Raw genomic sequence first — 14,897 nt, forward strand, 5'->3', positions numbered from 1 at the left:
TGAATCCCTTCTAAACCACTGTGTTCCCAAAATGTTCAGATTTTTGATGTAGAGCTCAACAGGTTGATACAAACTCTGCCAAACAAAATTCAAAAAAGCCGCAAAACTAACGCAGCTAAAGGATAAAGCTGAGAGTACCAAGCGGATCAGTTTCTAAACAATTGGTTTCTGTTTACATCTGAAGAAAATCTTTATCGTGTGAAGTAACATAACATTTGGGCCTTAGGGGAGAAGCCGAATGACAAGAGGCGGACTGACCTTTAAATTGAAATCTGAACCCTTCATTTGAACAGTGAGAGACTAAACAGGCAGAGTGGAGAATGTAAGTGTGTGGACTGTAGTCGGGCCGGCAGCTGTTGCAGCTCCGCGTGGCTGGTCGTGCTGTAGCAAGGGAGGGATGGAGGAAGGGACGGAGGGAGCAGCGAGCTACAAGGCTGATGATGGATGAGAGGCTCCATCAGTAATGATGGCCTTTCAGAGGCTCTCAGCCAGAGGAGGAAGACAGGCCACAGGCTTTGTCGTGTATAAACAGGTGGGGGTGGAGGCAGGGGGGAAGGCTACAAGGTATTTGCTATAGATATACTGTCAACGTGCTATTCCCAGCGGTAAGAGAAGATTGGTGTCTAAACGATATCTAAGCGGTGGCTCACCAAGAGCAATTTTGCAATAATAATAGAAATCTAGAGTTGACTGGCCATGAGTTTTTTTCTTTGTTTCTCCCAGACCGTGAAACAGCACAAATCGATGAAAAGTGAAATGATAGACGAGAAGCAGAGTCCGTGAAAGCGAGGAGCAAGAGCGTAAGGAGATTCTCTGACCCGAGATTGATTGACAGACACTGTTCTTAAAAGAAGTAGGGAGCGAAGGTCTCCATGGTCACCCAGCTGCGTCTTTGGTTACCTGTGACCTGCGTCCTCGGTCCACGTAGGTACAGATGGGGTTGTACGCCCCTGTTCCACACACATACAGGTGGGTCCGGTTCCACGGCTCAATCAGACGTATGAAGTTTCCACATTCCCCCTGAGGGTAAAACAAAACCCAAAATGATTAGATTAAAAAAATTCTGCTCACGAAAACGAAAATGAAAAAAAAAAAAAAGGGTTACATAATACATAATGCCCCACCGATGGTTAATAACCCCTCTGCCTGGCTTAAAACCCATCACATCTATCATTTCCGCTGTTGGCTGGCTTGTGTTTGGCAGCTCTTGTTCCTTGGCTCTGTGTGTCAGCCTGGCCCAGGCTTCAGATCAGACCACACTGTCAGAGGGAAAATGTTTCCAAACACCATATAACTGTGTGGCAGAAACCAAGAACAGCAGTGCATCTGAGCTGTGAAGTTTGTTTGCAGTGGGGATTGAGGGCAAAACCAATTCCATGTTTTGTCACAGACTTGACGACTGAAAACCAATTTGGTTAGAAAAAATAAGACAGTTGGGTGAAAAATTTGGTTTATAGAAACGAGAATCCAATCAGGATTTTTAGAAGACCTAAAGACATGCTGTGAGCTTTTTAAAACCTCATCAGCTGTGCCGTTTGCTTAGAATTTCAACTATCTGAGTGGTAAGAATTCAGAGGAGAACAATACTTTTCTTTTTGGAGTGCAGACAAAGAAGTGGTGCCGGTGCTTTCGAGGTCTGGAGCTTTCTAATCTCTATCCTTTTCTGACCAGCTGTCTGCCTTCCTGGTCTCAATCCACCCAAATCAAAACTCCAATTGCAGAAATGTAACAGGCCGATGAGATCAGTTCAGATTTGTCCGTCAAGTCGGCTGCTAGTGACAGCTGGCAAAAAAGAAAGGATGTACCAAGCATAAAAAAAGATTGCATGCAGGATGGGGGATGAGCCATTTTGGCAGATCTTAGCAACACGACAGATGCACAAGTCAGAGGCTTGAGAGGATGTAGTTTTGTGTGTGTGTGTGTGTGTGTGTGTGTGTGTATTTACACATGTGGGCCTGCTTGTATTATTCAGCGCACAGTTGTGCTCCCCCACAGAGAGCACAGTAGGAATGATTGCCTTTGACCTCCTGCCTGAACAGACATCCCCACTGAATTGCTTTTGAATTGTCATCATCTGTCATTCCCTAAAGAGTGGCTACGATTATCAACACGTCTCCCGGTAGCCAATTTCTTATTTTAGTGATGAAATTTCAAACCCCTGACACACACACACACACACACACACACACACACACACACAAAGGCTCATACATGTGCACAAGAACATACAGAGGCTAATACGATGTAGCCAGAGGCGGTGAGAGGCGCGGGTCACTAAACACGCATAAATGAACATTCCAGTTGGATAAACAGCAGCCTGTGCTCTCTACCAGCAGGGGAGAGCAGGGTTATTAGCCAGAGTCTCATCATCAGTGGATGAGTGTGAGTGTGTGTGTGTGTGTGTTCCGGGGGGTCAGAATGTGTGAACAAAATCAAAAGCGAAGGATCTGGATTTTATATGAATTTCAATGACGAGTTTCTTTGTGGGGGCTGCACTGGCGGTGGCTGTGTTTGAATGTCTGAATCGTATTAACACTTCAGACAGGCCTGTAGCTCCCAGTGGCTAATTCATTATAGCTGCCTGTCTGGACAACACAGGGCAAAATAATTATTGTGTAAAAAAAGAATATTAGATTTTGTCAAAAAAAAAACAAACAAAATAGAAATATTCATGACATTTATGAGACATGTAAGCTAGTGAATGTTTTCAGCTATCGCTGGATGTTGCACATTCCAAATTCCTGCTGGAGCTTAATTGTTGGCAGCTGTATGCAATCAGCAATCAGGGACGTAGAGACAGTAAATAAGAGCTTCACAGCACGATCCAACACACTGCTTTAAAACGTCCTCCACTGACCTCAGTGTCACTAAAAAGACACACTGAAAACACACATGAATTTTTACACAAGATTTTTACTGCTAGATAAAATGATTTAAATGTGCAGCAGGTCACAAAGGATGATGGTTTACAGCTGTGCTTTTATACATCAGGAGTTCTGTTACTCCTGCAGCACTTGGTCTTGGGAAAATAAAAATGCTAGAAAGGCCTGTAGGAAAATCTACAAAATATTTAGGAACTTTAACGGCTTGATCCGTAGGTGATTAATTAGTCATTCTGTTGGAAAATAGCAAAGAAAACCCAACAACAACAACAACAACAACAAAACAACTAAAAAACAAAACAAAAACATCTAGCGTAATCTCCTAGATCCTGATGTGACATCTTTAGAATGCTATTTTATCGGACCAACAGTCTAAATCTCCAATTATTATCAAATTACAACAATATTAAACAGAGAGAAGCCGTAAATCCTGATATTTGAGAAACAGGAGCCAATAAGCTTAATAAGCACTGAAACAATTACTAAACTATCAAAATTGTTAATATTTTTTTATGTAAATTGACCAATTAACGAATACATTAACTGTTTCAGCAATGCTTTTATTTTTCGATCATGTTGTTGAAACACCTACATTGGTGTCTTTCCCCGACAGGACACATTCTGTCTTCCTCTGGGGGGCAACAGGCCAGTGGATCTGACAGGGAGAAATTAACAAGCTGGTTAGATGTAAACTCATGCGGGGCTCAGTCAAGGTTATTGTTTGTTGGTGGGAAGCTTCTTACTATGAGTGGCTCCTTGTTGATGTCGTGCAGGTCCAGGGAGAGGATATAATCTTTGCTGCCCACATACATGCGGTCGTGGTCTTCATCCATCCGAAGGATCCGATAGTCGGTCGAGTTCAGTAAAAAGGAGAAGTGGTGAGCAGTGCCGGTAGACTTTAACTCTATAAGGAGGTAAAAAGTGAGTATAAATAGTTTTCTTCAAGCTGTGCCTGTAATACCATAGTAGAAAAACACACAATAACATTGGGAAACACAAAGCACAGACATGGTCACAAGAGATGTGTGTAGGCCTGTTTATTTTTGGCCCAGAGATGCACTTTGGTTTGCCAAATTTCTTCATTCTTTCTGCACTAGAAGTGATTCTCTCCCCATTTACTTTACAAATTCAACCCCCCCCCTACACACACACACACATGCCCATAGACACTGTGCTAATGTTGATGTCATGATAGTACAATAATGATGCACTGAATCTTCCCTCAGACTGCCTTGAAATTCATTTACAGAAGCTGATTGTTATTTTTTATCTCCGGCACTACAATTAGATCCTGCCATCATGGGGTTTCTGGAGAGGCTAAATCTAGTTATGATAGGTTTGACAAAAGCAAGGAGGCAAACAGTAAATCTCACAAGAGTCAGAACTGAATAGCAACAGACAACCAATATATCACTCACTGCTCTATGTCAAGAAAACGCTCAATGACCGAATTAGTTTTGGCCTGTGCTGCCCCCCCATCCCCCCGAGCTGCAATCACATAACATGGCCTCCTTTACAGAAGGCCAAATAGCAGATAATGTTCAGGCCCTGGCAGCCTGACCCTGGCTTTCCTTCACCTTTCTTGAATTCTAGTGAGTTGCGCCTGAGATGATGGCCTTCGCTATAATCCCCTCTTGTGAATTCTCCATTTCAGCTGCAGCAGAGGATACGCCGGCCACTCCCAAGCTTAGTGTCACATCAAATCATACATAACATGGCCACATCTTTTCTCCCATATCACTGTTGAAACTATTCTACAATAAAACTTCTCTCAAATGGCTCACATACTGCTCAGGGCGGATCGCTGGTGTGTGAGTGTGAGTTTAAGTTACAGTCTGGGTGTGAGCGGAGATAAGTGGAGATCTGGTGTACGGAGAGCAGCTTTTTCTCCCAGTCCTCCCATTACCTCCCAAGCTGTTAGAGAATCCGATAGGAGGTTTCTCTCTTTCTCTTGCTCTCTTTCAAACTACACTTGGGAAAGCGGAGCTTGAGAAAGTTGAGCCTGCACTTGTGCTGTTCTATTTGCAGAGAAAAGAAGAGGACCAGATAGAGGACCTGTTCATGTTCCACTTCAATGGGACCAGACAAACACTCCTACTGTTCTCCTCAGCTAAGTCTGAAACTCGCTGTAGATGAGAAAGGCTTCCTAAAACAGCCTGTCTAAAACAGCAAAATGTCCTGTTACTTTACTGGAAATAAAAGACAGCATGATATTCCCCACAAGCACAAAACATCTTGAAATACTGTCATGAATCCTCTGCCAAAGAGCTCCTCAGCCGCTGGTGCGCTGAGCTCCTTCAGGAACTGTGAAATACCGCTGTCACGGTGCAGCATTACGGCACTCAGTGGGGTGGAAAAAGTAGTAAATAGGAATAGACACTACTGTCACACATGTAATTATCATAAGTCGCGTCCAAACACACGTGCTTTACTATTTGTTCTCACTCTTATGGACAGAGATTTATAGTCAGACCATTTAAGCACTTTCAGTTGAATCATGTAGTAATGATGATGGTGATATGACCATACTGAGGTATTGTTTTACAGAATTCTGTACAGAGCTATTTAAAATGAATGATTCAAACCAATTATGAATAAAATAAGAGAAAGAAAATTAATAACTGTATTTATTTAAAATGATAAATAAATTGATAGTTTAAGCTGTCATCCTTGAGACTTTTAGGAAATCAAACTCAACAACATGAAATGAGACTGCGGTTGCTCATGGCATGATGGAAAACGACCAATTACTGACTGACTTCTTTACTGATATGAGAGTTTGTTTGGCTGCATAATAAACACATACAACTTCTGTTGTGTTTCTGACAAAGCAGTTGCTGAAGGAGCATTTGCTGTCATACTAAACTGCCATGTTGTTACCTCTTGTAAAAAAAAAAAAAAAGTGTCACCAAATCAACCTAACTAAACATAACAACATAAATTGATTTTAATTGTAGCCGTGTCACCAAGTCCCAGAGCAGAGCAGTGTGCAGTAAAGATGGACACGAGTGCTGGTGGTGACAGCAGCATGATGATGAATCACAGTCCAGCTGGACGCACTATGTTAAGCATCTATGGGTGTACAAAAACAGTACACACAAACACAAGTAAAGAACATCCTAAACCTCGGCTCTTTCTCCATAAACATCCAATCTCGATTTTTATCCTTGTCTGCCTGTCAGCCACACTCTGGCAGGTGTTGAGGTCCAACGATCTGAGGCTTCAGGGACACCAGACGCCGCCGGCTGACATCCCACATTTATCACCTCTGCACTCAGATTCACACTCAGGGACATCTGAATGGCGGTGACTGGCTGTCACAAGTCCGAGTAGTTATAGGTCACAGAAAGGTTCAACAAGAGCAGAAAGACAGACAGACGAGACAAGCAGACAGACGGATAACCTACCAGGTTCCAAATAAACGTTAACACCAACTGACTTTAAGTGCCTGACGACCTGTTTTCTCTCTCCCTCTCCTTAGTCTCCATCTTCGATAAAAGATAATGGATCAATATTTATCAGACCAGAATGACCCACATATCATGAAAAAAAGTGTTAGTGAGGTTCAAAGTCAACTAAAAAAAACCCCACATAATCCAACATTATGTACAATTTGAGAAAAGTTACCAAAATTCACAAATCAGGTTCTAAATTATATCAAAATGAACTGTGTGAAACTCTTTCAAAATAGAATTATTATCTTGGTTCTGAAAATTCACATGCTGCAAACTATATCCAATTGTGGTTTGGACAACTTTATTTGATAAGCATATGCTGCTCTTGCTGCATTTTTCAAAACTAACCATTGACATATAATGTAAAAGATGTCTGGCTGTGTGGGTGAAAATTTATACCAAAAAGAGGAAATCCTTTCATGGTGGTCTGCATATTTATGATAACTACTTCTGCTGGACTGGTAATCTAAGAAGAGAGGACTGGCCAAAGTGTAAAAACATTCAGTGTGTGATACGTGCATGCATATGCTTAGCCTCAGCACAGTATCCTGTCATACATAAAATTGTATGGTAGGAGATCATAATGTATGGGACAGAATGGGGCAATCATGAGTTAACCAGGACTTCTTGTCATTTAGAAGAAAAATATTTCCTAACATCTAACAGCACAAGGGACTCATTCCAAAGCACATCTAAAGCCTACATAAAGACTACACGTCCTTTCAGCTAAAGTACAATGACTCTATTATAGTTACACTGCAAATTATCTCTATTCATCTTGCCATTTTAATCTGTGAAAATGAAGTGGCAATCTTGCACTCAGGAAAAATATTACATCTTTGCGAGACAAGACATGCTAAAACACATTTTCTCTGAAATAATGCCCGTGGTTTGGTGAGATAAGCGGTTAGGTATGATAACAGTCCACGTCAAAGTGCTCATATGCTCTATTGTCAGCACAAATTCATTTTCTCAGGAACATTCCTGTGTGTTGCAGCTCAACCAAAATTGCACATGCCTCTGCTGCCAGACAAACGTTATAAAACAAAACAAGGCCTTGGCATCCTGTTAAATGGTTGCCTTTATGACTGGGAAGTAAATTCAGCAATGATAGGGCACAAGTGTCTATCTAAAAAGACCACAGGATCTGGTGTGTATCACCAGTAAGGACCAGCAGACACCCTGCATTTGCAATTGGAATGATTGTCAGTTTGTTGAAGATATTTTTGTTGAATAAAACCAAATCTGTTCCTACTACTGCCCCAGAATATGGAAGACATCTGCTGGTAAACTGAGCCTGTAGTCTGTCCACCTGTCGATGTGATCCCTCTGCACTGTGGTCACTCTCTGCTCTGTTCTGCAGCCAAGGTATGTAGCCTTTCGAAAAAAGCGTCACACCTTGGTGTGGTTTTCCTGGGTCATTCTCAAAAGAGGTCCCTCATGTCCCTTTATGTATCTGTGAGGAGACGACGAAAGATGCAGCTCGCTGACAGAGCTGCCTCTTCTTTTCATGCTGCTATCAGCCTTGCTGATCTTCCTTTCTTTCCCCGTCAGAGTGTGTGTGTGTTACGGGTTAAAAGAGAAGGGGGGTCTGAGCAATCAGGCAGCAGAAAAGCCCAAATACCTGCCCAGGCATCCCTGGCATGTTGTCTGAATTCCCCAAAGTACTCATGTTCACATAAAGTAGAGGTGTGGTCCCACCTTGCTACAGCTTGTCTGCAGTCGTGCATGCACTGATGTGTCCCAGTGAATTAAGACAGCATTGGTTACTGGTTGCAGTAATCAAAGTAACAATTAAAATACCCTGACAAGTGATGTCACGGTTGTGCAAGTAGGCCTAATGACTGTGGTTTTTCAGTGCAGAGGTTACCTGACATTTTTAATTCATTGCATTGCAAAAGTTTTTAAGTGGTCTTCTCGTCTTTGCTGCTTTTGGCAATAAAGTCAATGATGCATATGTGTTGCATATTTCTCTGAATGTCAGAGTATTACTTTAACCATAATCACAGTCTTTTCCTAACCATGTCTGAGAAGTTATAGATGTCAAAACACAAGCAGACGTTAACCCAGAGAGACAACATCATCTTGTGAGCTTTCACATGGTGCATCCTTGAAGGCAACCTATTTGGTTGTTCAGATATAAGGTACTTTGGATTTATCTGTCCAAAGTAAATGAATACAATGAATGACTGGAAGTAAATGTGTGCTCAGTATAAGTGCATACTGATTGTCTGAGTCCAGTATATCTTTGGGAGTGTTCATGCACAGAACAAAGAGGTCATTGCAGATATCAGAGTTGCTGAAAAGCAGTGGGAAGCCTTATCAGCCCAACCTGTCGCAGCTTTGTCTTTGCCTCTGTTCAGCACCTCATAATCAGACTCTCACCACCCACTGAGGCCAGGACTATTGACTCAGAACACATGTCAGTGGAGCTGATTGCTGTTTACCTGTGCCTGTCAAGGACAAATAATTGGCTCCAGATTATTTCTTATCTCTGAGCTTCCGGATGCTGTCACTCAGATGCTCTTCACGCTTGTCTGCCACTGATACACTGTGTATGTGTGTACGTGCGTATGTGTGTGTGTTGGAAAAAAAAGTTGAGCTCTCTGATCCTCACATCAAATCAGGGACACCTGTCTCCCACTGCACAAATCAAGAGCAGGAGATTGATTTAAGTAGTGAGTTCACTTCCTCTGTGGAAACAAGTGAGATTATAACAAATCTATTTCTGCTGTTTGAAATGACAGGAAAGGTTAATTAAAGCACAAGGGAGAATCTCTGGTTCTACTGACAGGAAAGGTCATTTAGTTTCTTTATTCCACTGTCTCTGGGGGTAAACCCATCCTGTATATGTAGTCATCAGAAGAGGATACAAAGGGATTACATGCAGGGAGGGGAAGCACAAGACATATGAAAGACTTCTGATTTGCTGTCCAAATGTAATTCCAACTCTTCCACCTATTACATAGACGAGTGGACTACAAAAATTATTATACGTTTTCCAGACAATCAGTCAAGAAAAATGTATAAAATATATAAACATTCAGTAAAGACACAGCAAAAGAAAGAAAGAAACAAACAAAAAAAAAAACAATGCTAAAAGCCTGAGATGTCTCAAGTGAATACCACCAATGCTTCTCACAGACAGCTGCCCTCAACAGCATGGCAGGGCCGCAGGTGAAAGGTTAAAGGACGCAAGGGGTCTGAGGTGAAAGCTCATCCCTGGCCTCCTTACACACTTCAGCATAATCAGGATTATCTTTGGGAGGGTCAGGCAGAGTGCCTGCTGTAGGCACGGTGGAGAGAGCAGGGTGGTCATGGTAATACCAGGATGGGATGGTTTGAGGGGAGTGGCAGAGCAAGAAGAATTCAGAAAATGGACCAAACATCTGAATAGAGGCGAAGAACACTGTTGTAGCTGCAGCTGTTTAAATAATAAGAATAAAAGCAGTTGAATTAAAATTTTATGATATGTTTAATGTTGTCTCTTCACGAAACAGAAGAGCCTTCTATCTGGTTTTTATAATCATGTCTTCTCCTGGGTTACACAGAAATACATTCAAGAAGCATAACATTTATATGTCCTAGGTGTACTTTCACATTCCACATAACTAAACTAAAGAAAAATGAGAAATACATATTCACACTGAGCTGGAAATACTATAAGGACTTTCAGGAAATCAGCGTACAGCTCTGCCTGACTCTTCCTCTGGATTTTGGAGTACATGAAAAACACTGGTTAGTTCCTTACTTTGTTTACAAAACGCTGTTTCCCAAGGCACTGTCTGGGCCTGTGGCTGGCCGTTGTATACACAAGTGTTTGTGTGTGTGGGATTGGGGTCGTGCAGATGCAGCAAGCTGCCGTAATGATGATGAAGCTGTGTTTGTTGATGTAGCTGTGCTGACGCTTGCAGTGAGCTGGTCAGGGTGGCGGCCGTGGTCAGTGGTGACAACACAGGTTAGAGGGATTATGGAAAGGGCTGAATAATGAGACAGAGTTGGTGCGAATGAGTGAAAAATCCTCCTCTCCCTGGCTGACCTCTGACCTGGCACTCAGAACAAATACTCTCCCTCTCTGTCAGCTGCACTAACACACACCCAGATGAACAATGCTCTCTCAGAAGTGTCTGTTCATTCTTATTAATGAATTTCTCCTAATTCTCTATTGAATTGGGAGTGTTAAAAATTTGCATTTTGCAGTTCCGAAGCCAAAATGTCGATAAATCAGTTCTTCCCACTGATTTTAACCAGAACTGAACAAAGCTTAATTTTAAGCATGTCCTCCTGCTTCCTCTTTTATCAAGGTCAAGGCTGGTGTGTTGCTAGCTGGGGGCAATAAGAGGGGGGTAATTAGGAGGTAAATTTAGAGAGACCATTAGCAATAAGTGTTGACTCACAGTCCACTGGGGACAGCAGCCACCTCTACCCTCTCTGGGTGTTCCACTCTCCAGTCCAGCATTGAGAATCCACTATATTCCCTGTGGTCATTTTTCACCCACAACAGCAAATGGTGTGCTAGAGGAGTGAGAATGGAGGGAGGAGTCCCGAGGGGAGAGGAGCCTGACAGCAAGCCTAAGAACTTCCATTTGTCAAAGCAGGCAGGAGAGAGCAATGGAAACTCTGAGTCGAACTCTCGGAGAGCTCCTTCATATAGCCAGCACAGAGGGGCTGAGCTCCGCTGGAGGCACAAAAACCACAGCTCACAAAGGCACATAGAGGTTCTCCAATGTGTATTCCAATCATGAGTTGGAGGGGAGGAAAAAAACACCCTGATTGTGAGCCCAAATACACAAAAACACTGATTGAGATCTCAGCTGCCAGCTTAGGTAGAGAGCGGAAGTGGAAATAAAGGCGAGAAAAAGTTCTCAAAAGTCATGTTTACTGAGAAAGCAACATTGGAAGACATGTCAATGTACAAACATACAGCCAAATTCACGTTACACAGACATGTCTGTATATTTAAGAAGATATGTGTAACATTTTCACTTCACGTATTGGTCAAATAGGAATATATTAACAATTAGCACTATTCTATAAGACCTACAAGATGCTCTCTATTGGCTTATATGAGTTTCCCTTGCTGCTTGTGTTGCATGGACGAAATATGAAAACATTTTTGACCAAGGAGTTAATTAAATAGACGAACAAAGTGGCATGCACTAAGAGGTTCAGATCAGGCCTGTTAGCGTCAAGTTCAAATCAAAACGCAGAGTGTTGAGGATTAATAATTGCCTTTGAGAAGGAACTGTAATCTAGTGGTATATAGTAAAAGTCCCAATCAATAGGAATCATACTTTTCTTTTAACCATGACCAAGATGTTTTCCTAACCTCAACTTGGACTTTTTAGTGTCTAAACTTAAATCTTAGCAATGTCAGATCAAAAATGCTTTATATTTGTACTAGCAATGTGTATAATAATTTGTAACAATTTTTGAAGGATCTGACAAATGTTGTCCCGTTCAGAACATGCTTACATGTGTTGTTATGGAGGCCATGCAAAAACAAATTGTGTATGTTGTCTTAATTCAGAGAATTGTTGCCTTGGATGTGTTGCAGTCTGAGGCAGTGATGTATGTGATCAGGATCAACACTATGGTCCCAAAGTGGGATAATTTCTCCAAGTACTACTTGTCTTGATAAGGTCAAGCAACATCTGATAATGTGATGTGACTGCAGTTAAGACCAAAACTCTTGTATATTAAACAGGCCTAAACATTTTCTTCCTTTTAGTCATCTCAATCATCCGCTCTTCCATTCAAGATGATTTTCCATTTACAGCATGCACACAAAGTCAGATAATCAAAAAGCTGCTTCCTCTATTTTACAAAATAAAACTGAATTATCTCTCAGTGAAGAGTGATGAGGAATCAAACAACTCAACATCGCGCTGCATCACCCTCCTGAGATTGTTTGAGCATTTCCATCAGTCTTGCACGCCATCCAGAACATTGTGCGGATTCTTTAAGGAGGCTGTCATGCATGCAGCTCTACCAAAAAATCATATCATTCCCATCTATCTTTAAATCTCCCTCTCTATGCCTGGTTAATGCTATTTTGATTAATCACCTAGTTTCCTCTTACACCTTTCCTTTTCCTCAGCTTGTCTGATCCTGCCTGTATCCACTAGCCCCTGTCTGCATACCAACCCTTTGAGATAACACAAGCTTCTTTCTTTAACACCCAGCATGCCGCAGGTGGAAGAGGTGTTGTGATGGGGGAAATGTGTGCACGATGAGTGCAGCGATGATGTATTTTGCTATGACTGTCAGGCTTGTACTTCACCGATTAAAAGTATTTAACTCTAGCATGAAGAAAGAGTCAGACATGCCTCTAAACCAGAGCTGTGAAGGGACATGTCTAATGAGATTCATCCAAATGTTGTGCAAGTTGTAAGCAAATTTCTCAAACGCCTCCAAAATAAAATGCTTGTGGTTATGTTTCCATCAGCTAGTGTTAAGGATTCAAAAAAGAAGCAATAGCGTTGTCATATCAAGGTATTTCACTCCGGATTTCCAGTTAAGATAGCATTTATGTTTTTAATGAATGACATTGTCTCCTCAGTCCACCCACACCATGTGGTGTTTTTGTCAGCTACACGGAGACAGGATGACAAGCAACAAAGGCCAGTCGCTGTAGCTGAGCTGAGGATGTTTTCTAGCATGTGTCTTCAAATGTCAGGCCACCTGGAGAGACCGGAAATTTTTTTTCACCTTCAGCCAAGAGGGTCAAAAAAACAACATTCATTTTTAAAAGTCAAATTCAAAACATGCATCAAAATAAATAAGCTCAGCTGGAGCCTTTGGATTAAATGCGCTAATGGAGAATGTAGTATCCTTTTTTAAAAGCTGTATGTACCTATCCTATACTGGGTATGAAACAAGATGGTCAGTTAGATCTTTGTGATGTGAATACAAACTTGCTTTCAGTCCCCAATGACCAGAGAGGGAACCCAGTTGAGTTCTGGGGTCACTAGCATCTGCGGAGTTATCATACTACAAGTCACTAACAGGCAAGCACCAAAAGCCCATCTGCCTCTGCACAGCTGATATAATACTGCATGCCCTGCAGTTGCATACATCCACTTGACCCTGCGTCGCTGCTAGACAAAGGCAGGGTCACCCCCAACCAGGTACATGTCAGCACAGAATCCGGGTCAAGGCTCATGCACTAATGCTGCATGACAAGCAGGGGACAACCACATAATGCTCAACAATCAGACGGCTGGTTGTTGAGCAGCGTGGCATGGTCCTCAGATGAGGTGTTGGAGCCTGGGCCTGCAGTGAGGACCTGCTCATTTGTCTGACAGGCTTTGTGCTCAGTTAACAGTGAGTGGGAGTTTTGCCACAAAGACAGAGAAAGGCATGCATAACCATGAGACATCAATGTCTTTCTCAAGCCAGCTGAAATTACCTCCAGAAATGAATATCCTGAAAAATCGAGTTGTAATAACTAGGATGATCCCTTAAAAATCATCAAATGAAAATGTTTACTATTTTGGTTTTTGATCAGAAACCTGCAAAACTAAAGCCACTTCTGTCAGCCTCTGCTCTACATTGCATTCAGAGCTAATCGGAAAATAATTGCGTGCTAACATGGTAAACCTAAGATGGCGAGGATGGTAAACATGATACCTGCTATACATCAGTTTGTTAGCACTTCCATTGTGAGCAAACAGCTGCTAGCATTGCTGTACACTGTTGCTTCTCAATAGAGTACATAAATTCTGACTAGGCTCATTTGCTTACTGTCACTGTCGGGTGTCACAGAGATATCCAGTAATATTTGATCTGGTAGCTGCCACTACATGCCCTAGCTGATGTACACTTCCATGAATCTAAAAGGTCAAGATCTGTCAAAACATGCTCCCTAAAGAGAGGTTCTTTGCAAACAGATCAAACAATTCTCAGGTAATCCATTCCATTAGTGGCTGACTGTGCAACAGTGAACCAACAGATCAATATGGCATTGACCTTAAAAGATGATTCTGAAGGTAATGACACTTGCAATCTTTGTAAGTAATCTCTGCAACTGCAAGTTTGTCTAAGAAAAATACATTAACTAGAAACATACTGTGATGCCTTTTTGAGTATATTCTCAAAACAAAAAAAATGCTGATATTCTCTGACAAGTCCAGGGCTCTTATTACTCGGGTGTAGCCCAGGAACAATATTATGTTTTCTTCTTATGGCCTGGGTGACAGCAGCTTGAGCCCCACAAGTGTGAGATGTTATTTGCTAGTGTTTCACGTCTTGGCTTTGGGCCCAACACTGGCTCAGCTTATACCAAGCATCCTCCAAAAAGCAGCAGCTTTCTCTGTATGTCTTTGATTCTGTCCTTCTTTCGTGTCTATGAAATCCAGCAGTCAACTCTGTCGTGATCCTTTTGGTGGCATGGTGACTTTTATGGTCAAGTGCGCAAGAATCAACGCTGCAATCTGATCTTCTGTCCACATCCCAGTCAGTAACATCCCACTGCATATATTTATCACAACTGTCTTTTTCTATGTATTTCTTTGAAGAGTAGCTATTTTGATACATTCATAAGCATAACCAACATGTT

At 41.9% G+C, this 14,897-nt stretch overlaps 1 protein-coding gene across 2 annotated transcripts in view; it reads right to left on the minus strand.

Moving 5' to 3' along the window:
* Nucleotides 1-14,897, minus strand: part of sema3fa (sema domain, immunoglobulin domain (Ig), short basic domain, secreted, (semaphorin) 3Fa) — a 48,220-nt gene that overhangs the window by 17,023 nt on the left and 16,300 nt on the right. For both annotated transcript variants that reach the window (XM_046383476.1, XM_046383475.1), the window contains exons 3-5: nt 3,626-3,786; nt 3,475-3,537; nt 901-1,020 (exon numbers count right to left, since the gene is read on the minus strand). In XM_046383476.1, the coding sequence (XP_046239432.1) occupies nt 901-1,020; nt 3,475-3,537; nt 3,626-3,786 (344 nt within the window). The remainder of the gene's footprint in view (nt 1-900; nt 1,021-3,474; nt 3,538-3,625; nt 3,787-14,897) is intronic.

The sequence above is a fragment of the Scatophagus argus genome, chromosome 3 (genome assembly GCF_020382885.2).
Source record: "Scatophagus argus isolate fScaArg1 chromosome 3, fScaArg1.pri, whole genome shotgun sequence".
NCBI classification, from domain to species: Eukaryota; Metazoa; Chordata; class Actinopteri; family Scatophagidae; genus Scatophagus; species Scatophagus argus.